Consider the following 21,866-nt stretch of genomic DNA (forward strand, 5'->3'; position numbering starts at 1 on the left):
TCCAACAGTGGTTATGCTCTTTGGGCAAATACTGCATGAGACTGGTTTTGTTTTTGGTACCTACCAGGTTTTTGTCAATACTGATTCCTTGATGAGGGGTGTAATGATGCCTGAATACCCTGTTTGCATGGTCCACAGGGGTTTGGTACCTTGCACAGGGTTTGTAGCCTGGTTCTCCAGGGCCTGGCAATCCTTCGCTGTTGATGAGGTGGAGGAAGTGTAGCAAGTAGGAAGACCGATGCTTGGGACCAGCCATTGTCTAGTTAAAAATGTAAAATCACTAACTATACACACTATAAGCTCTGAAAAATATAACAGATATATGATAAATAATATATAACTTTATTATAACACCAGAATACTGCCTTAAACTATGATGTATTCACAGTAAAGCAACTAAGAACCGCAGACCAAGAAAGCATTGAACCACCAAGTAAACATATGAGCTCAATACATTTCATTTGTTAAAAAAAATAGGTTTTTTATTTTGGAAAAATAAATGTATATACAAAAACGTCCTAGAAAATGCCCTCTGCAGCACAGTCTTATAAACATCTTATTCTCTCATAACAGTCACCTCATGATGGTTCACGCTATCTGTTAACTATAAAAGTATTTTGTGCATTTACTTCTTTTTCTTTTTTTAATATATTTAAGAATTTTGTTAATGAAGTAACATGCCTTGCACAAATATTTTTCCCCTAGCCTTTAGGAACTGACTTCAGGTATTCTTTTTTGCTGTTCTGAGACAAAATGTCCATCATTGTTACCCTTTGGTCTTCAAAAAAAATTTTTTATAAGCAAAAGGATGCCATCTTGGTGCAAAACTGTGACATAGACCTTGGAGAATTAGGTACTGTCTTGTGCTGCTACCTTTGAGCCAAAAGAGCATGATTTAGACTGAGCTGATAGATCGGCAACCTGAGTGTTCAAGCCACTACCTGATACTCCAGTGGATCGGCACACTCAGCATATAATAGTTAAAATGTTATTAGTGGTGCATTTTTGTATGTTAGGATGGGCAGGTCTTTCATTTTATTGCATTATATTACATTGACTAAAGGACCCATTCTTTACCCAAGTCTGTCTTAAAAAATCTATCCTGAAATAAAAAATGCTTGGTCGTGGGTTCAAGTCCCGATGAGGTCATTGGATTTTTTTTAATTGACCTAATCCTTCCAGCCACACTATGGCCCTGGGGTTGACTCAGTCTCTAACAGAAATGAATACTAGGAATTAATTAAATAATTTTCCTGGGGAGTAAAGCGCGGCCAGCGCGTAAGGCTGACAACCTTACTGCCATCTTTGAGCCGATTGTCTAGATAATATGGGAGCCTCAACGTCTCACAACCCTATGGGCCTTCATGGCCTGTTACAAGGATAGCTTTACTTTTCATTTGGTATGACAGTCTCATGTATCTGTGTGCACCTGTATGTCTTTGCAGTGACTGCACTCTCTCGTCCTGAACTTCATATAGAATTTATAGTATATTAGTCATGAAAGACTCACACTGGAGATGTCACCAATATTGCATTGCCGTAATGAAATATAAAAAGAAGCAGACTCTTCATACATATTTCTGCAGTTAATTTCACCTTTACATCTGCAGTAACAGCCTTCGTTTGAGAGATACATAGCTTCAGTTTTACATGTTACTTCTTTCTGACTGAGTGTCTTGTTGGTTTTTGTCTTTTCTCCAGGAAAATCTAGGACTAGTTTTTGTGCCACAAGAATGACTGATATGCTTCCTTTTCATCATACTGCTTGTCTAGGTAGCCTTCCTGCCTCCCAGTCTAGTAGCAGTAAACCCCCAACCTCTGGGAATGATTCACTGAGGTGAGAATTGGCATTAAGACCACATTTATACTGAAGTATCAGTGAATGGAATAGAGCACCATGTAACAAAATCACAAGTACAGTTACTTTCACCCAGAAATTTGCAAATTTTATCTTTTGAATATTGATATGAGGGTTGCTCCATAACTAATGCCTCCAATATTTTTTTTTTCTTGGCTGTCACTGAAGATATGCAAATTAAATTTATATGTCATATTCTTCAAGCCTTTAAGTACTTACATTCATTTTACAAGTATTCACCACCATTCTGTATACAATTTCTCCATTACAGAACTGAAGCCTGCATCCTTCTCTCATAGAAGTTGCTGTTGGCCTCCAAGAGACCCTTCTTGACAGGCACACTGACAGCATCATCAGTGGGAAGGTGTTTTCCAGAAATCCCATCCTAAATTGGACCAAACAGGTGAAAATCATATGGTTCAAGATCTGGACTGTATGATAGACGTGGCTGAATAATCCACCTGAATTCTGTAGGGATCCCTTTTGCCAGAATGCTGATATGGAGCCTGGTATTGTTATGCTGAAGGAAAATTTTTCCTTCTTTGGCCTCACTCTTGCAGACTGTCTTCACGAAACAAGTAGTGTTGATCATGTTTCCTTGTTCCAGGATGTCCTCAAGGATAACCCCCACTCTTAGCCCAAAAGATGGAACATACCAATTTTCTGATGGATTTGTTGAATTTCTTCTTTGTCAGGGAATCCTTGTATCACCACTTCATAGACTGCTGCTTTAGTCCTGGTTTTTAGTTGTATACCCAAGTCTCATCTCCAGTGACAGTGCTGACAAGGAAATTGCTATCCATGGTCTCCTACAGCTCCAGAAGACTGGCATGAGCCCACACACTACCCCATGTGATCTGGTATTAGCATTCATGGAACCCACTTGGAACACAATTTCGTGTGTCCCAGGATGTCTAGAATTGATTTCAATACATTAAGCCTGTTCCCATTTTCATACACATTTCTCAAATCTTAATGCTGTCAGCCTTGATGAATCAGTTCATCCACTCTCCTCATTTTCTGCCATCCATGCAGTATGAGGACAGCTTGACCTTTGCATGTTCTTCAGCCCCTGTCACCATTACTGACATGCCTAGCCTACAGACATTGATTGTCATGTCCTCTTAAATGTTCTTCAGAAATCTGTGGATCTCAATGAATCTTGTTCTGTTTGCATTCAGAAGTCAGTAATATGCTGGTTCTTCATATGCACGTCAATGTGTTTAATTTTCGTAGACTCCTGCAGCTCAGCCACTTAGTGTTCAGTGCGTAAATTTGCAGGATATTGGTGGTAATGTTTAAATTTTCACATGACACCAATACAGTTTGTATGTAACATCACTTGAGCAGGGAAAAAAATTTGGAGGTATTAGTTTCAGAATGACCCTTATACATATTACATTGTCAGCTTACTGAACTGATTTCTCTTCATCAGAACCCTTTTTGAGACACTTTTCAGGATTTATGTTAGAATTTCACTACCAGTGTTAATGTATAGTATGTACTTACTGTAAATGATTGTGGCAAGCATTCTCCCATTTTTGTGTTCTCCATCTTTCATGGGGTGTTGACATTGGAAGGCCATAAGGTACTGAGGAATGAGACGAAATTTGACTTCACAATTTTATCATTTGAACCCCGGCATCCTGAGGAGTTTTCTCAGAGTATCCAGATAAATTGTGGGATAATATGGTACAGTAGGCCATAGTAGATTCCTCTCATACCCTCTGCAACTTATCCTTCATGAATGCCCTACTGCCTCTCATTCAGTACCAGGATTAGGAGCTCTGTATATGCACATTGCAGCCATGTTTAACAGTGTTGCCATAATCTCCAGTAATGAGTAAATACAGAATACAGGTTTTGAGAAGATTGTCTGAGTAAGCATTTTTCATGAAAATGATGACTCATGAGAATGTTGGTAGATGCACCTACTGGCAGAGTTAGTACTACCCGTACGTAACTCTCACATGCAATGCTGTGTCAGTACACTGTAAATGTAACTTCATCAAACATTTGATCATCAAATTACATAAATCAACACAACTCCATTTTTAATACTAAACTTTGTAACAATGAAATATATTTTTGTTCTCTAGGAATGTTGCAGCAAATTATTATGAATACTGAAGTTTAAAAAAAATAACTGTTACAGGCGCACAACACTTCAGTTCAATAACATTAACTATTATAAGAATTATGTAAGCATATCACATCATCAGCGTTTACTAATCTGGAGACTGAAAAAGCACTGTCAAATTTGCTACTACAAACTGTTTGCCTGTAACTATTATGAAATACTGTTTTCTCTGCTGCATTGTCTGAAACCTACATTATAGCTGTCCATTTGTCATCCATGCATGAATTGAATTCTCTGGCTAAACAGATGGCGCCATGCCAGCTTACATTCCCCAATAGAACATTCAGGACATTTCTTTCATTAAACTTCAAATGATCAATCAATTTTAAATTGTGTAAAAACAGACGACATTATGTTATGCCTAATGCTTATGCTTCTGTGGCAGGAAGATGGATATAGCTATAAACATTTTCAATGAATACTCATTCTGGCATCAAAGTAGGAAATGAAAAGTCATCAGTCAGTAGTGTAACTTTTCATTTTGACAGTGATCTTTAAAACTCGAAAAAATATGTACACATGTAAAAGTTTCAGACTTACAGCAAGCAATTACAGTTTTAAGGCATTTCCTTGTGTACTGACCTCACGAAATCTGAAACCTAATAGCACCTTTAAGACCCGTCTTTTGTTAGGATGGGAAACACCTCTTAAGCAGTATTTGGTATGGCAATAAAGCGACAACAGAGGGCAGCAATGGTGATGCATATTTGAACAATTTCACAAGCCGTGCTACTATGCTACCATCTGGATCTAGTTTGTTCTGTTATAGCAGTGAATTGTTCCTATGCCAAACAAGACTGTAAAGGTATACAGTGCACACTTAACAATCTGTAGGATTTGGGGTTCTCACAGTGGTCGTTATGGAGAGTGCTGTATTCTGGGATATTACAGCACCTAGTCCATTCATAGTGAATCAGTATTTAAAGGAACATGTCACGTGTATCTTCTGGGTTGAAGAATAAGCCAAACGAGAAAGCAGCATGCAGCATATCCCTGTGTTACCATAGTCTTACACAATATCGGTATGATTTTATATACAGAGAAATAAAGGCATGGTCTTGGACATCAGTTCTTGATAGCTCAAAAACAGGAAGTACCCATATGTAATCAATGACAAAACACTGCATTACAGAATATGTGACTTAAATACACTGTATGTAATGCCTTTTATGAATGTTATATTTTTATTTTGTTTTTTAGTTGCAAGATATTCAGAAGGCAGAACAGAATCAAGCAGACTGTGAAAGAAGAATTAAAGAACTTAGTGATGTTTTGGAAAGGTCTTATACTGATCTTAAGGATTCTCTTAACAGTATGGATATTGGAAAAGTAAGTCAATACTTCACTGTTAGTGTTACCATATATTTTGGCCATGGGTTGTGCGGGAGGTCAAGCCTACAATTTACATGCTTTTAACCTTTATTGTACCAGATTTAAATCAATACCATAGGAACTCATGGCCTGAATTAATTATTCAGTGTTGTAGCATTTAAATCCCTAGTTACTGCTGTCCTGTGGGAGGATTTTATGCCAGGGGACTTAAATTTCAGCTTTATGATGCTAAATCTGTTTCAGAAGGGCATTACGTCCCCAATTATTAAGAGGACTGTAATGACAATTTCAGAGAATATTCATTATACTCTGAAGTTTTTCTAATTGAAGTAGATTTTACCTTAATTTTTGAGCTTTGTATAGTAAGTCTTGAATCAGCCCACAACACCCAGACTGGCCTCACAATCAGAGCACAAAAACACTGTCGCCTTCATCTTGTTGTTCTTATAACACACAACACACCTCTTTGTTGACCTTGACTTTCTTTCAGTTGGAGGAATCCTTTCTGAGAAATGTCTTTTAGGAAGTCTGGGCACTGTGTTGTCCATGGAATGTCACCCTGGCATTTTTCTTTCAACACTACCTCCATGTTGTACAAGTATAACCTGAGCCATGTTAATTCTGAACTCTGCGTAATCAGTTCATTTTTCTTGTGAATTTGCTGTGCAGAGAACCATGGAGCGGAGAATTGTGTCACTGAGGTATCTTCTAAACATTTTGATGTACAATTAGTCTTTTTTTTTCTTTCTTTCTAGAAGGTAAGTGTGAAGGAGCTAATCTTTCAGATCAACTGCTGTCACATTTTGATTGTAGTCAAGAACTGAAACAAGTTTTCCTTTATCCTCCTCCAATTTTGTGACCATGATATGTTGAGATCATTGTAACTTTTTTTTTTTTGTCGCACCATTTCAACAAGACACTGGGCCAGAATTCTGATCTATAATTTCCCTTTCCTCAGTTTCTTCCATATCACAATTTTTGGTACATCTTTCCTGTTCATGTGCAGAGTTCCAACTCAATCAATTTTCATAAATTTTAGTCTATAGCCAGTGCTGGTGCATTGTAGAAGTTGTCCATCCACAATGCATGTCCTTTACCAAGCAACGGTTCCACAAGAGACAACACAGCTTCTATTTATGACATGCTGCCTGAAAGCTGGACTGTAGGACATCCATCACTATGCAGTGGACAATGAGAACGCATGCTACCTAGGAAATCGCTTGAACAACATGAGAACCTAACAGTGGGGTTTCCACCCTTATAAAGAGGCTAGATATGTCTAAGCAACGAATTGTTTGAGGCATTAAACATGTATTCCCATGGCAACAAGAGAGTCATTTCCATAGCAGTGGACGAAACTAAACCCTTCGATAAGAGACCCGTTAGTTTAGCTTCAATGAGAGCTAAGGACAGTTGAGATCCGAGCAGAACAGAAGACACTCCACCGAGAATAGCTGTGCAAGAGTGTTGTAACAGTTGAAGAGGAAACACCTGAAGCCGTTATTAGTTGTGGTTGTATTTATGATTGCAAAAAGTGATTGTCCAGTAAACATATTCGTCTAATCCGAGACCCACGTAAATTTCTTGCCGCATTACCTAGGAAACACTCAACAATATCATTTAAAAGCAAAACAAGACAGCATGCACCTAGAATTTTTTAATTGTGGATGTAAATTGCCACTGTCCTGAAGAAGCTCCTTAGTTTCCGGAAGAAGTTCCTGGAATGTGAATAAAACTTTTGCTGTACTCAACCAGCAGACTTTAGTATGGAATAACAAGTATCCAAAATGCACATAAATTTTTTAATTGTGGATGTAAATTGCCACTGTCCTGAAGAAGCTCCTTAATTTCTGGAACGTGAATAAAACTTTTGCTGTACTCAACCAGCAGACTTTAGTATGGAATAACAAGTATCCAAAATGCACATAAATTTTATGTAATAAATATTTGAAGAGCCTGTGTTGGAAAGACCTAGCATGGATTGAATTTACAATTGTTTGTGTAGCACTCATGACAGTTTTAAAATCAATCACTTTTGTCCAAAGAGCTTGCTGAGGAATGAAACAATGTTAATATAAGAGTCTGGGTAAGTGGAATCTTTTTTGCAGAGCCCATTTGAGCCAACTTTTCACTAGTTCTGACTGGAGTGCCATCTGTGATGATTGACACAGGTTTATGAATGGGAAAATTACTTTCCAGAAGGCTAGCATAAAAATTTTGAATGATGTCTGTACCTCTAGTCTTCCCATATAATGGTATTGTTTCAACAGCTCTGCTTTAATGTTGTTCCGTTGAACACACTGTCCACTTGTCTATTGACAGTCCTTCAAAATAGCTGGAGCTTCTCAATTGCGTTGCTTGTTTCAGTTTAATTTTTAAATTGATTAAATTATGAATCACCTGCCACAGCTATAGGTTCTGTAATCACATTATGATCCTCAAAGGATGTTTCTATTCCTCCTCCTCCCCCCTCTTCTTAGCCAAGATTTCTGTGAATTTTTACAGTACAATGGTAGCCACTTTGGCTGTGTTAATGGACTTAGATTTAAAAAATGTTGGTTGACATGATTGTAAATTATGTTTCAAATCCTCAACTTTGTTTCTATATATTTCGCTGTTGTCAAGGTATTTGCTTATATAGTCTTTGTGCATGGTCATAAAATATTCAACATTACATTTCTTGCTAACAGCACATTAAACACACACATTTGTTATTAAAATTCATGAAGAGATACTTATTCTACTAGTTTTCATTAAAATTATGCACAAATGTATGTAACTTATTTTTATTATCACTGCACTGAGAAGCCAGTTTCTTTTCCTCTCACAAAACACTTAATATATATATATATATATATGCAGTAAAAACAACAAGTCTGTAAAACAGATTCTAAGACTGACAGTAAAAATATTAGAAATAAATTGCTGCTTGTGCCTGCGTATCTGCAAATTAGTTAGAAAACATTCCTTTAACATTATATGTGAGCAGTTTTTGACAAAGTTATTTTAATCCTGGCAGATAACTGCTGCTCGCAATAAGGGTATATGGTACAGTCACCTAGGAATATGGAAATGGTGGTGACTTTTCTCTCATAGTTTGCCAAGAAACAAGTGGAATGCAATCATTGTGCTGTTGCACCACTGCCAGGAAATGGTTAAAAGACTTTTCCTAGTTTCATATGTCTTTGCTAGCAAATTAACACACAACTGTTGCATGTGAGCTACAGGTTGGGCAGGCCTGTGCTGTGCCAAGACATGTTATTTCTGTTAAAAATGAATCATTGTTATATGTTTATTTTCAAACAAGATAAATATCACAAGTTTGTTTTATTCCTTATATTCATTTGGTCTGTAGTGGTTTATTTGGAGATAGTTCTTCTTTTAATTATAGTTCTCTTGTGTAGGACAGTAATCATGATTTGCTGAAGTTAATTTTTCTGTTATTTTGAAATACAGTGCTAATTTATTTCGCAGAATACAACACGTATCCTGTATAGCCAGGACATGAAAATTTTTTGTCAGAAATATGAGGAAAGTCAGGAAACTTTTAAGAATTTGAAAGCTGAATTTAGCTACTTATTATTCAGTTTGAAGTCACATGAAAAGCAGGTAGGTTCTAATTTTTTATTGCTTTTATAACCAAGTTTTCCTTCTTAAGGAAAGAAAGTAGGACTTTTAAGCATGGTCTCTCTTTGTCCTCCCCCCTTCAAATTTACACTAGTTTACTGATTTTAATGAAACTTGGTATGAACTTCATTCCATTGGAGACCCCACAAATGTGGCACTTCTGAGGTAGGAGAAACAATTTAGGGTGCTCAAATGATGTATGGTAATAGAGCTTAAAAAATCTGAAGTTTTTATTATGGGAACTTGTTCCCTAGAATATAAAATAGCCTGTTTACCATGCATAAAGTTTCTTTAGCTTTTGGCATGACCATTGGAGCTATGCATGCGAAATCCGAATATAGCTACATGTCTGGATGAAATACTTTTGTAAATCAGTAGTTCCAAATATAGTAGTAGTGAAAAATATAAGGTTATATCTGAAAAATTTAATGTTCATAGAATCTGTATTTTATTAATAAATTTTCCACAAAACTAAAATAAACTATTTTTTTATTGCTAGTGGAATGGGATGTAAGTCCCTTGTACTGCGGCCACTTCTGGCCTATTGTACCAGCCCCAGATGATAGGTGAGGGTGATTGCGGAGCAATTGGTGGAATGAAGATTAGCAGAGGAAACCGAGGTACTCGGAAAAAACCTGCATCAGCGCTACTTTGTCCACCACAAATCCAACTTGACCAGACCCGGGATCGAACCTGGGCCGCCGTGGTTGGAAGCCAGCGACTAACCACTTGAGCTATGGCATGTCGTAAGAAACTAGTAATAATAGTAATAAATCTCAAGGACTACAAATTTATGCAGTTGGAAAGTATGTGTAAGAATTCTGCTTATAATTCGTTATACTGTGCTGTGCATCTTTAAGACATTTATTAACCTGCATACATTGCTTTGTGTGTGTGCGCACATGCGTGCGTGGATATGTGTTGTTGGGGGCGTGCTTGCTTGCTGTGCGTGTGTGGAAGGGGGCAAAGGTTTGTTATTTTCAAGCCATTTTAGGCTTTAAGTTAATGATGTTTGGTGGCCATAATTTTCTTCAGCTTCATATAAGTTTATACTTTTAGTCTGTAGCTTAACAGTTGAGACTTCACAGCATTTCACATTTTATCATGGGCAGTTTCTCCGTAAGCCTTGCTGTAATAGAGCAAGAAAGAAGTAAATATTATATATAACAGGAACCCTGCAAAACATGTGTGAAGAAATATAGAGAAAGTATAAGCTTATTTGTCTTGATTTTTCAGAAATCTCACTGTCAGTGAACTTTTCATTGTGCATTTCAGTGATCATCAGGCATAGGAATGCAAGAAAGAATTTTTGGTTATGTACATTAATGTTTCTTGAACAATCTAGGACATTGAAGAGAGAGATTTATTTGAGCAAATAAAGTGCAGCTTCATCAACAGGCACATTTTCTATAACTAAACAAGCATCATGTTTTAAGCAGTCACATTACATGAGTAAAAATGCAGCTTATTTATTTTTTACTGTAATATGTTTCAATAAATGCAATTTGTAAGGCTTTGGTGAGTACAATTAAATGTTGTTCATCCTGGAGGTCTGGCTGTTGCAACATTTGAGCATTTCAAATTTGTTTTTGAATAACCTGTTGCTGTTTCAATGAAAATTCCAGATGCATGGATGCTGGATAACTGGAAGTGTTCTGTATGTGATTCCTATGGTGAATTTTGTATAAATTGTTAATGCAATGTAACTTACATTTTGTTTTTAGGTTATATACCTTGGTGGCATCATTAATTCTTTAAATGAGATATTACAAAGAACCCAGCGTGATCAGGAAGATGTTCAGAGTGAAATGTCTATTTTTGTAAGTTGTATTTAATTTTAAAGTAGTTGTTGAAGTAGCAAAGCATAAGAACATATAATTTATAATATCTATTCTTTGAGCTTGACTTTTATAATGGCAGCAGTAAAAATAGCGACAATAAAGACTGCTGTAAAGAGTTCTGCCTTTCGGAATGTAATATCATATGGGCTAGTGAAGTTCAGTGAACATTTTTGAAGAATTTATCACATCTGTCTTCAAGGTTAAAGAGTGATGCAAGCAGGAAACTAGCATGAAGCAGGCAGCAAGTTCTGCTTGACTTACTCTTCAGCACTGAGGATGGAGCCAATATCTTCCTGTGAAATGTCAGTTGACTTTCACCAGACTGCTTGGCATTATATCCCAGAAGATGGTACTCTTCATAAGTGCCACTATGAGAGTCTCAGATCCTACATTATAGACTTTTGTTGCTACTATATCTGCTTGTTTAATAATAGAACATTTCTACCCTCAAGCATCTGATGTGTCATGAATAAATATTCTTATTAAAGCAAAAAATCTTTCTTCCCATGTTCAAAGTAGTGAATAGCAGTTCTTGAAATATTTTCAAGCCTAACACATTACCTTGAAAATGTAAGTGTACTAAGAAGAAACACTATTTTGTTACTAAATTTTTATTATATGTACTTACCACCGTTTATGGCATTAACATTCAAATTATTGTGTGTAAATGATGCTTGATGACAGTATATGACATTTTCTGGCAGAGGCATGATATTGGCTTTGGTGGTGGTATCAAAATCAATGGACTATTATTGTGTGTAATGAAAGGAATTTGATTTTTTTTTATTGCTAGTGGGGTGGGACTAAGTCACTTGTACTGCGGCCACTTCTGGCCTATTGTACCAGCCCCAGATTATAGGTGAGGGTGAGTGTGGAGCAATTGGTGGAATGAAGATTGGCAGGGGAAACCGAAGTACTCGAAGAAAACCTGCCCCAGCGCCACTTTGTCCACCACAAATCCCACTTGACCAGACCCGGGATCGAAGCTGGGCTGCCGCGGTGGAAAGCCAGCGACTAACCGCTTGAGCTATGGCGCGAAGGAATTTGATACTTGAATAAGATCTAAAATGCAGTGACACAAGTGTTTACTTTGTGAATGAATATCGTATGAAACCAGGAAAGTAAGAGTATAATAAACCTCACTGGTAAGAGAGTGAACCTTGTTCTATCACATTTGCCTCTTCTTTTCCCATTTTTATTAGATTAAATAGAACTACATTTGTAATTACAACAAAGGAGGACATGTGGTAGTGTAGTTGGTTGAGGCACTATGCTACAAACTGGAAGGTCACAGGTTCAAGTCCTGGTGTGGTGGAGTTTTACAGTTTACCTAATCCTTCCAGCTGCACTATTTTCCTGGGGTTTACTTAGCCTCTAACAGAAATGAGCACCAGGAAACTTCCTGGGGGTGTAAAGGGCGGCCAGTCGTAAGGCTGACAACCTTACCGCCATCTGTGAGCCAGTTGTCTAGATAATGTGGGACACTCAGTGTCTGAGAACTCTATAGGTCTCCGTGACCCATTATAGGGATAGCTTTACTTTCTTTTTACTTTTTTAATACAACAAAGATCATACTCCCAAAATTTATTTGCAGTCAAAAGAAAAGGAGTCTTTGCAGGAGGATCATGAAGAATGTCAGCAGAAGATTGAAAGATTAGAAAAGTCTTTAAAATATTACCAAGAAGAAAGACAGGCATCTTACACAAAATTGGAAACAACTGCAAAGGTAACAGTGCACTTTATGGTGTTTCAGTGGTTAATGGATTATATTTCATTTTCATTGTCATTTTGTCAAAATATGAAGGAAAATCATGTAACCTGTTATATATTAAGATTAAAATTGAGCCATCAGAATTTCTATCATTCTCAGTCTAAAGGTTTCTGACAGTGGTGTGTAACCATAACTGAGACTGATATCTTTTACTTTGTCTATCATCTTGGTTTTCTTCAAACTACATTTTTTGAAGTTGTTTATGTTTCTGTCATCAGCTCTATATTGCAATCTCTCATAGAATTTTTTATATTCCTGTTGTAATTGTGTGTTGGATTTTGTACCTACCAATAAGGGCAATTTGTCCATTTTTAGTGGCTTCTTCTACAGTTCTTATTTACATTTCCTCTTATCTCGTGCTGATGAGGTTTGATGTTAACAGAGATCTTCTTGCTCTCATTCTCTAATGAATATCTGTAGAATTCCATAAAGGAGGAATTTCTTGGTTAGACAGACTGACATTTTCTTAACCTTTAAATTCTGGCCTTTTTAAATGGTTGTAGGGTGAGCTGGATAGAGTTTATTTAATTCCTGTTGCTGTTGAGCTTTTAAATGTCCTTTGCTGTTTGGAGTTTTAAATAATTGTAAGCACTTTAATAAAAATGCTATATCTGATACAGTTTTTATGGTAAAAGAATTGGATTAACCTTGTTTTTATCAGCAAAGAGCATGATGTCACATATTGTAATACAAGATTTGAAAATGTTTAAGCAAAAAAAAGTTATACTCTTTTTTTCATGCATATTCTCCATTCTTCAAAGAGTGGTTTTGCATTATAACGTCATTCCTTCTTGTAACATTTGACATGCTTCTGCTGTCTCTGCTGTTTGTAAAACATCTGGCACCACTGAAAAGTTTGTTTTATGATTCTGTTTGTAAGAGTCAGATTTTTGTTACACTCTTCAGTTATTCAGCTCAATTGAATAGAAAGATAGAAAAGTGAATGTGTGGCAGTTCAAAAGATACTGGAGAGAAAATTCGTTGTTTCATACATCAAACCCAACCCCTTAGATTGCAGCTGCAAGAAAATATTGTCCTTTCTACAGTCGCAACCAAATGTTTGCATCATAGCCGAGACACAGAGTGCATTCAGTTTTCTGAGAGTTCTTAGTGAATTCTAATATTGTAGTTTCATTTCATCATGCAATGGCAATGAAACATAATTTGGAAGATGAAAAGTTAAAAGGCAGCTGAGGTGCAAGATATGAGACTTGGGACTGCATTCTTGGGTTTTTTGAGGAATACCACACAAGGGTGCAATTCAGTTAGATGACGGGGGTTGGGTGGGCGAAGCAAGAAGATAAGAAAAAAGTTATATACATTGAATTTTACTATATTTAATACTAATTATTTAGAATTGTGCATGCGCTTCTACTAGTGGTATTTAATGCATGAATTTGTGTACTTAGCCACGATGACTGTACCTTTCAGTGTATCAGTGTGTGCACTTCAGACATTGAAGGCTAAGAAGGGCAGTGCACTGTGGAGTTACTTCATTTGGAAATAATAAACTTTGATAACATTTTTAGCAAATTACATGTAAGTGTGTAAAAACCAGTTGTGGACAGAATATCCAGAGGATTTTGTTTCTTTATTTTTAAGTTTGTTGTTTAACGACGTTGACAATATCAGGACTATATATCGCATTGATGATAAGATGACAAATGAATGTGGAGCAGTTGGTGGAATGAGAATAAGAATTGGCAGAGGAAACTGCCCCAGTGCTGCTTCTACCACCACAAATCCCACATGAACCTACCTGAGATAGAACCCAGGCTACTGTGGTAGGAAGCTAGTGACTAAATGCCTGAGCTATGGCATGGCTTGGACATATTTGAATGCTATTTCTGTCCCCTGTTTTCTTTTTGGTTAATGTAATAATAATTTGTGTTTAATTCCTTGGTTGCAGTAAGGCAAATAATTGAACTTTCTATTGTGATTGAGCAATGGATTGAAGAGATGAAAATGGAAACTGTGTAACATGCAACAGAGAGAACAGAATAGTGTAATTCTACTCGTATTTTTTGTGTGACAGTGTGCATTATTTGATCTTAGCTCTGGACTGTAGCACTTAATGCTTTCATTGGAAGCCATTGGAGTCACTGTAGGATACTCAAGGCCATAGAGGGATACTGAAGTGAAACACAAGCCTGCAGATGGTGCTAGAAAATAGGCCTGCAGGGACACTGATAGAAATGCAAGATCAGAGAGACACTAGTATATAACAGAGAGATTCATAGCAAAAACAAATTCATAAATGCCAATACTTACCTACTCATGGAGCTGAGCCCTTCTGGAGAAGCCACCAATTCTGCAGCTATTCAAGAATTTCCCAGCATTTTATGGAACCCAAAGGTTCATTACCGTGTTCACAAGAGTCCTCCACTGGTCCCTATCCTGAGCCAGATCAGTCCAATCAATACCATCCCATCATATCTCTCTAAGATCCATTTTAATATTGTCCACCCACCTACGCCTTGGTCTTCCCAGTGGTCTGTTTCCTTGTGGCTTTTCCTCATAAATGCTAATAGGAAACACAAAACCATAGTGACACTGATAGGAAACACAAGACCATAGGAACGCTGACAGAAAATACAAGGCCATAGAAACAGTGGTGGGGAACTCAAGCCCATACAAACCATGGCAGACAGCACAGGGCCATGCAAACAGTGTTGGGGAATACAGACCTTTACAGATGCTAACAGAAAACACAAGCTCATAGAGGCACTGACAGAGAACACTGTACTTTACATCTTCACTCAGGATATTGGGTTGAAGAATTTTTGGAGATCACTATTTTAGTTATGGTCTTTATTCAGAGGAGAAATAAGATGAATTGTGATCCAGTAGTAGTATGTAGCTTGTGCATGTGCATGACAGGTTACATTTTTGTATTCAACAGAAAAGCTACATCATTTATGCTGAGTTTCTGTTTTGGCATGTTCTACCGGTTTCTTTTTTCTGCAGGAAACAATTGATGAAGCTCTCCAAGAGGAACACGAAAAGTTGAAAGTTGAAATGGAGAAATTGCAGAGCAGTTTAATATCAAGAGAAAAAGTTGTACGTAATTTAATAATTATTTTTGTATAGTAAATTTCTTCTTCCAAATCTTTAATGCCTGTTATAATCCTTATTAATTTCCTCATTTATTTCATGTGTAATACATGTGCACACAGAGTTTGCCCCCCTTTTTTTATGTCTGTACTTTACTACAGTTTCTCTTGGCATGAGCTTTACAGGTAAAGAAACTGTAAACCATGATCCCTTCACTTCTTAATTTTCAGATTGAGTGACATAAACATTTACTGGCTCGTAGTAAGGAATTTATAACCATAATGTAATAACACAAAATGTGATTGTAATGTATATTCTTGGTTTTGGGGCTTAAGTCATGTCACCTTTTTTAATTGTACTCATATCTGACATTTCAGCAGATATCATGGTTGCAATCTTGTGGTTTAGTGTCTAGAATAGTTAGTTATTTTATTTTGCTGTCTGAGGGGGGGGGGAAGTGCAGTGAGGTTTGTTAGTAATTGGTTAGTATCGTGATGCATGTGCTAGCAAATCTGAGACTGGCTTAGGAACAGTAGTAACTGTTAATACTTTCATGTGTTGCTGAATATGTAGCCATCTTCTCTTTTGTTGTGTCTTGACTCTTTAATTGGTATTATGCAGAATGATCAGTGTGTATTCTTTTTTACTCTGCCTAGTTATCATACACAGTGAGCATTATGTGAAATAATTTCCAGTTATTGATTCTAAGTACCAGTGTGCAGATATAGACCGAGACTTGCTTTCTTATTTGTAATACTGTAATGTAGCAAGTGAAAAATGCCATGCAACCTTCCTTAAGTGTATTCCTAGTCTAATGCATGTCTGTATAATTTCAGCATTTTTACATGCTTTTCTTTGTATTTTTAAACAAATGTTTACTGTTTACATACTTCTGTGGTTGACAGATTGTTAGCATTTAGCAGCAGAAACTAAGACTCGATATTTGGTGAGTTCGAGACTTGTTGCTGCTGCCATCTGGTACAAGGTATGAGTACTAGCTTAAGTGATTGAAGTTGTTTTTCTATTCTAGGCTCAAAATCAAGAAGAAATGATAAATATTTTGCAGGATTCAGTAAATATTGCACAGAAAGAACAGCAAGACCTCCAGCAGAAACTGAAGGATGCTGTAAGTTCATATAAAGATAACATTGTTGGTAGTCTCCTTCAAATGTTGCTTGATTTATAATATAAAGTTCACTGCTTTTGTTTCAGGAGACTGAAAAAGAAAAATTATTAAATGCTTTACATGAGGAAGGCAAAAAGGTAATGTATGTTGTGTTCAACAGTAAAGGGATAAAATTATTGCATTTTATTGGTGCCATACTGTCTTGTTAGCCCAAAGATGGCTGTCATTTGGCTGATTAGCTGTCCTGATGTTTCTTACATTTTTGCTTGTTCTCGCAAAATGTAACTTACAAATACCTGTACATAGGTCTCTTTTCTGATTCATGAGCATGTCAGCATATGTTGTTACCTCCATAGGCTTTAGAGTAGAAGTTGTGGGTGTAAATCCAGAAAAGTAATATGAAAGCAATTTATTTCATTTTTTATTTTAATTCACTGGTTATCAGATACCATGTACTTTGATTTTGTAGGCTGTTAACCTGCAACAAGCCTTGTTGGCCACTAAACAACAGCTTGAAGACCTACAAGGGAATAAATATGAAGTGAGTGTGAATTCTGGCATGTCCTGGGGATGGTCACACAGCAACAGAAATAGTCACATTAACAAACGGACTGTGCATGATGTCTGAGTGTCAGGGATGGAATGTGCACTTTACATTACTGTATTTGCTGCCATCTGGAGTCTCATGAGCAATGTGAAGTGTCTGTCAAAGTACTCTAATTGACTTCATAAGTAAATGTCTTAGCATTCTGTAGTGCTCATGATTCTCAACATTCAAAAGTACATGTAAATAAGTACCCATTTTTGGTGCTGCATTTATTCAGAAGCTATGAAAAGGATTGTACTGCCTACACAGTCATTTAGAAATATATAACATTGAGGATGAAATGCATGATTTAGTTTTATTTTATCTAATGTCATGTTTAAAAAAGAAATGGCAGTGATGTGAATTAATTCAGTATAGTATTTCTATAACATGAATGCATTTAGTACTGTGCTGAATGATAAATATAAAATGAAACATTATTTTGTGAAAGAAATTGTTGACTGTGTTCTGTTAAGTAAAGCAGCTAGTTTTGTTAATGTTTTTGTTATTTTTAGGTAATGCATTTTAAAGTGAGTACCTCTTTGAAATCATACTGTTTACATCAGAGTGCAGTGACTCATAGATTAATGCTTGTGTGTGCAGTACTGTGCAATTTTGACGGTTGTCTTTGCCAGTTAGTGTGCCTTAGTAAACCATGATGTAAAATATCTCTGTCACACTCTTTTTATGGCTAGCTTGATACTAATTGTACAGTTTATATTGAAGTTTTAATACTTTTATCTCTGAGCCATTATTAACACTCATATAATATCCACCAAACATAACTCATTTCATAACAAACAAACAAAGACATCAAAGCTGAAAATGTCACAATGTTAATAAAGAGCACATTGTAACAAACTTGATTGCTTTAAGCATGCATAACTCTGTATCAATCCATAATCAGTCAGACCTGAATATTGTTCTTCTTTACCAGTTCCATGAAAAGTACAGCTCTCTGACAAAAAATGAGTTTTTGAATGACAAATTGTTTGTAAAGTAGGTTTCTAAAATGTTCAGCTTAGTAGTTCTTAGATTCCAGTCAATTGTTATCTGTGGATTAGATATTGTGCAGCTGCAATATATACAGCTGCAGAAAATTCCGTTCTAAATACAAATTTAAAACGTTCTTTGTGCTCAATCAATTGTATGAATCAAATTTGAGTACAGTGAACCTTAACATATTGTGACATGTCAAACCATTGTTGGGCAATGGTATGTGGAATGAGTTACCACAGAAACAGACTCTTGATAAACGGTTGGTTGCCAAGTTCAGCAGTGGAATGAGGTTATGCAACAGTAAGGAAAGTGGTGTTTCTGCATGCCGAGCCGAGCCAAACCGAACCTAGCTGCTTGCTACGCAGCAGTAAACAACTCTCGGCAGCATTGCCAAGCAATGCCTCTGTAAACGCAGTGTCACGCAACAGTGAAGCAAACTGCGTTTTCTCCCTGCCCGAGATGTTACAAAACTCCAGCTTCAGCAAGAGACAAGTCAGTTGGTGTTTGACCTTTAAAGAGATCAGTCAGTGGTAGTCAGTCTTCAGTTTGGCTTCGACTATAGCAGAAGCAGTAATTGTGATACTGAAGTTGTGAATAAGTGCACGAGTGTGTGTGTACAAATAAGAGTCCAATAAAAGAAATCACTCTGTTCCGAAGATCCACACAATTTATTCATGTTGAGTCACACAGCCGACACATTACAATATTTAACAGTAATATTTAATTAGCTTCCGGTTTTTGTGTAGAAATGTTACTGTTTGCTTTGAGATGTAGAAGAATATTCTATTGAGTTTTGTATCTAGTCATTTGAGGCTGAGGCCATTGTTGATTTATTGTCTAATATTTTGGCTGAGGAAATTAATACTGATGTTGGTGCTTTCCTCTAGTTAATCTTTAACTGGACTAAACTGGTATATGCGCTGAGATATTCTGCTAAAGATCTAAGCAACAGCCTGCTGCCTTTTCATGTTTCCTGTCATAATTTTGTAATGGTGGTTTTTACGTTAGACAAAATGTTTGTCATTCAAATGCTTGAAAACCAAAATTCAATCAGTATTCTATTGGATATCTTCAATTCCAAGCAAAGTATAAAGCTGGAGGCTGTAGACAAAGGTGTGAGGGATATACTTTGCTGCATCATGCTAGTGTTTTGAGTGAGAATGCCAGTAACTCCAAATATTTGTGGTTATCAGCAGTGGATTACTTGTGTATTTGTATTGTAATGGATTTGATAAACACATTGCTAGGCAACAGCTCTGTAAACATGGTCCAACACACAGCAATAGATGTGGCTGTGTTTTCTATGTTGTCCGAACTGAGCGGTGGTGGAACAGTGGGGTTATGCAATCCATTTCTAAGTAACGGCTTGGTAAATGCACTTCTGCCTAGGCGGTGACATCACACAACCGTGGATAGCGACCACATGATGTGTTTTTTTATAGATTCGCGCTGAAGGTTTATAGGGGACCATGCAGGTCGTTTGCAGGAAGTTGTAAGCTGGAGGAGTGAGTGAGTGAATACGTAAATAAGTGAGTAAGCTGTTGTCAACCAGAGTATAACGGTAAGCTGGAGGAGTACAGCAAGCAAGCAAGCAAGCAATAAGCTTGAGGAGCATAGAAGAGTACAAGAGGTCAGCCTGTGGAGATTTAACATGTGATTTGAAAATTTTATGTGTACTGTAGTGCAGTGGTATTGGGAGTGTGTGTGATTTAGGGAGTCTTTATAGTTCCTGTGTTATAAATCCACGAAGACTGGTGGGAATAGACTGAAGAGATTAGTGTGGAGTGCTTTGTATTGTGAAAATCAGTAACAGTGTAAACATTAATTGTAGCTAGGCCAGTAAGTGGTCAGTAAATCCAGTTACCAGTCCGAACCCCATCTTCAGTCACTGATACATGTGACTTATCGTGTCCTAGTCCAGTGCACACTCGCACATATGCCTTGGTGTTTTGAATGAGTAAATATTGTTTTCCAATACTATTAATTTATTATTACACTAATAGAAAGTACTAGATTTTAGAGAGTGTGATCTCTGTTTACTTAATTCCTGGAGTTAAAGATATAATTTACATCATGGTTTAAATGTGTTACATGGAGTCATTCCTATGATAACGTAGCTTGCATTATATGACAGTAACAGTATACTAACCACATATCAATTATTGAACTAATTATGACACTTTTCTGTTAACAAGAACAGCAGTTAAATACAGTATGATTTGCATTTTGCTTAGTGTTCAAATGCATGGAAGGTTGAGGATTATGCACCTGCGGCTTGGAATATGAAGTAATTTTCTTGAATTGCATTTTTGAGAACCAATGCAGTTACTACCTGTACAAAAGTCTAGTACTGCAGTGAAGGAGTTGTAGTTTTTGTACCGGAAGTCATGCTAGGTCTGATTTCTGGACTAGCTGTGTTTTTGAAAGGAGGAGAAAGGTATGTTGTATGTTTTGTAAGCTTTATGATATAAGCAGCTACTCAAATTGGTATTTTTCCCTAATATTGGGACCATAAATATTTGAATAAACACTCTAGAAAACAACATATATAGCTCTTAGCTTGGAATCTTGTAATTCTGGGCATATTTGTATAAGCATAACAGTTAGTTTTATCAGAAATTTAAAATTATGACACTTGAGCATTATTAGTGGACTAGAAGCTATTCTGCTGTTCAGTGAAACTGGGCACATTAATAGCTGGCTAGCAGCAACTATATATCTTTTGCAGTGTGGACATGAAGTGCTGCAGAATTAGTATATTAGTTAAACAAGTTATGCTTAGGTATATCAGAATTGAAGAGCTAATACAGTTTGGAGTTACCTACATGTTTTGATTCAACATTTTATGTATTGAAATAATCTTAGTGAGAACTGTCAGAGTGTGTGAGATTGTGGTTTGCTGGTTTGAATTTGGTTTGCCTGAGAAGGTATAACCCCTAATTAGTGTATGGCCATGCCATAGCTCAAGCGGTTAGTCACTGGCTTCCCATTGCGGCGGCCCAGATTCGATCCCAGGGTCTGGTCAAGTGGGATTTGTGGTGGACAAAGTGGCTCTGGGGCAGGTTTTCTCTGAGTACTTCGGTTTCCCTGCCAATCTCCATTCCACCAATTGCTCCACAATCACCCTCACCTATTATCTGGGGCTGGTACAATAGGCCAGAAGTGGCCACAGTACAAGGGACTTAGTCCCACCCCACTAGCAATTGAATAGAAATAATTGGTCTTTGCTCCCCTGATCCTGTTTATCTTAATAGCAGTCACTTCATAATACTGATTAATTGTGAAGACTGTATATGTAAATAAAAGCAAATTCTGAATTTAAATATTGAAAGTAGGGGCTTTCAAATCTTTAATTCAGTGCACCCATAAAAATTAAAAGAAAATGATGTGACTTGTTTATGTGTATAAAAACAGTAATTATTAAATTATGCCTGACTTCTCTTTATTTAGGTTAAATGTTTCTCATAACTCTTCTGGGCCCAGCTTTTATGTTTGTAATCTCAAGTTATTCATTCAGAAGAGGAGTAGAGCT

The 21,866-nt window shown here is 36.8% G+C and overlaps 1 protein-coding gene across 2 annotated transcripts in view; it reads left to right on the top strand.

The window, feature by feature from the left end:
• LOC111870617 (nuclear mitotic apparatus protein 1) overlaps nucleotides 1–21,866 on the top strand; it is a 94,144-nt gene that overhangs the window by 30,464 nt on the left and 41,814 nt on the right. For both annotated transcript variants that reach the window (XM_033753924.1, XM_033753925.1), the window contains 9 exons: nucleotides 5,199–5,327; nucleotides 8,805–8,939; nucleotides 10,682–10,777; nucleotides 12,393–12,524; nucleotides 15,537–15,629; nucleotides 16,654–16,749; nucleotides 16,836–16,886; nucleotides 17,219–17,290; nucleotides 17,851–17,865. In XM_033753924.1, the coding sequence (XP_033609815.1) occupies nucleotides 5,199–5,327; nucleotides 8,805–8,939; nucleotides 10,682–10,777; nucleotides 12,393–12,524; nucleotides 15,537–15,629; nucleotides 16,654–16,749; nucleotides 16,836–16,886; nucleotides 17,219–17,290; nucleotides 17,851–17,865 (819 nt within the window). The remainder of the gene's footprint in view (nucleotides 1–5,198; nucleotides 5,328–8,804; nucleotides 8,940–10,681; nucleotides 10,778–12,392; nucleotides 12,525–15,536; nucleotides 15,630–16,653; nucleotides 16,750–16,835; nucleotides 16,887–17,218; nucleotides 17,291–17,850; nucleotides 17,866–21,866) is intronic.

The sequence above is a fragment of the Cryptotermes secundus genome, unplaced genomic scaffold (assembly GCF_002891405.2).
Source record: "Cryptotermes secundus unplaced genomic scaffold, Csec_1.0 scaffold363, whole genome shotgun sequence".
NCBI classification, from domain to species: Eukaryota; Metazoa; Arthropoda; class Insecta; order Blattodea; family Kalotermitidae; genus Cryptotermes; species Cryptotermes secundus.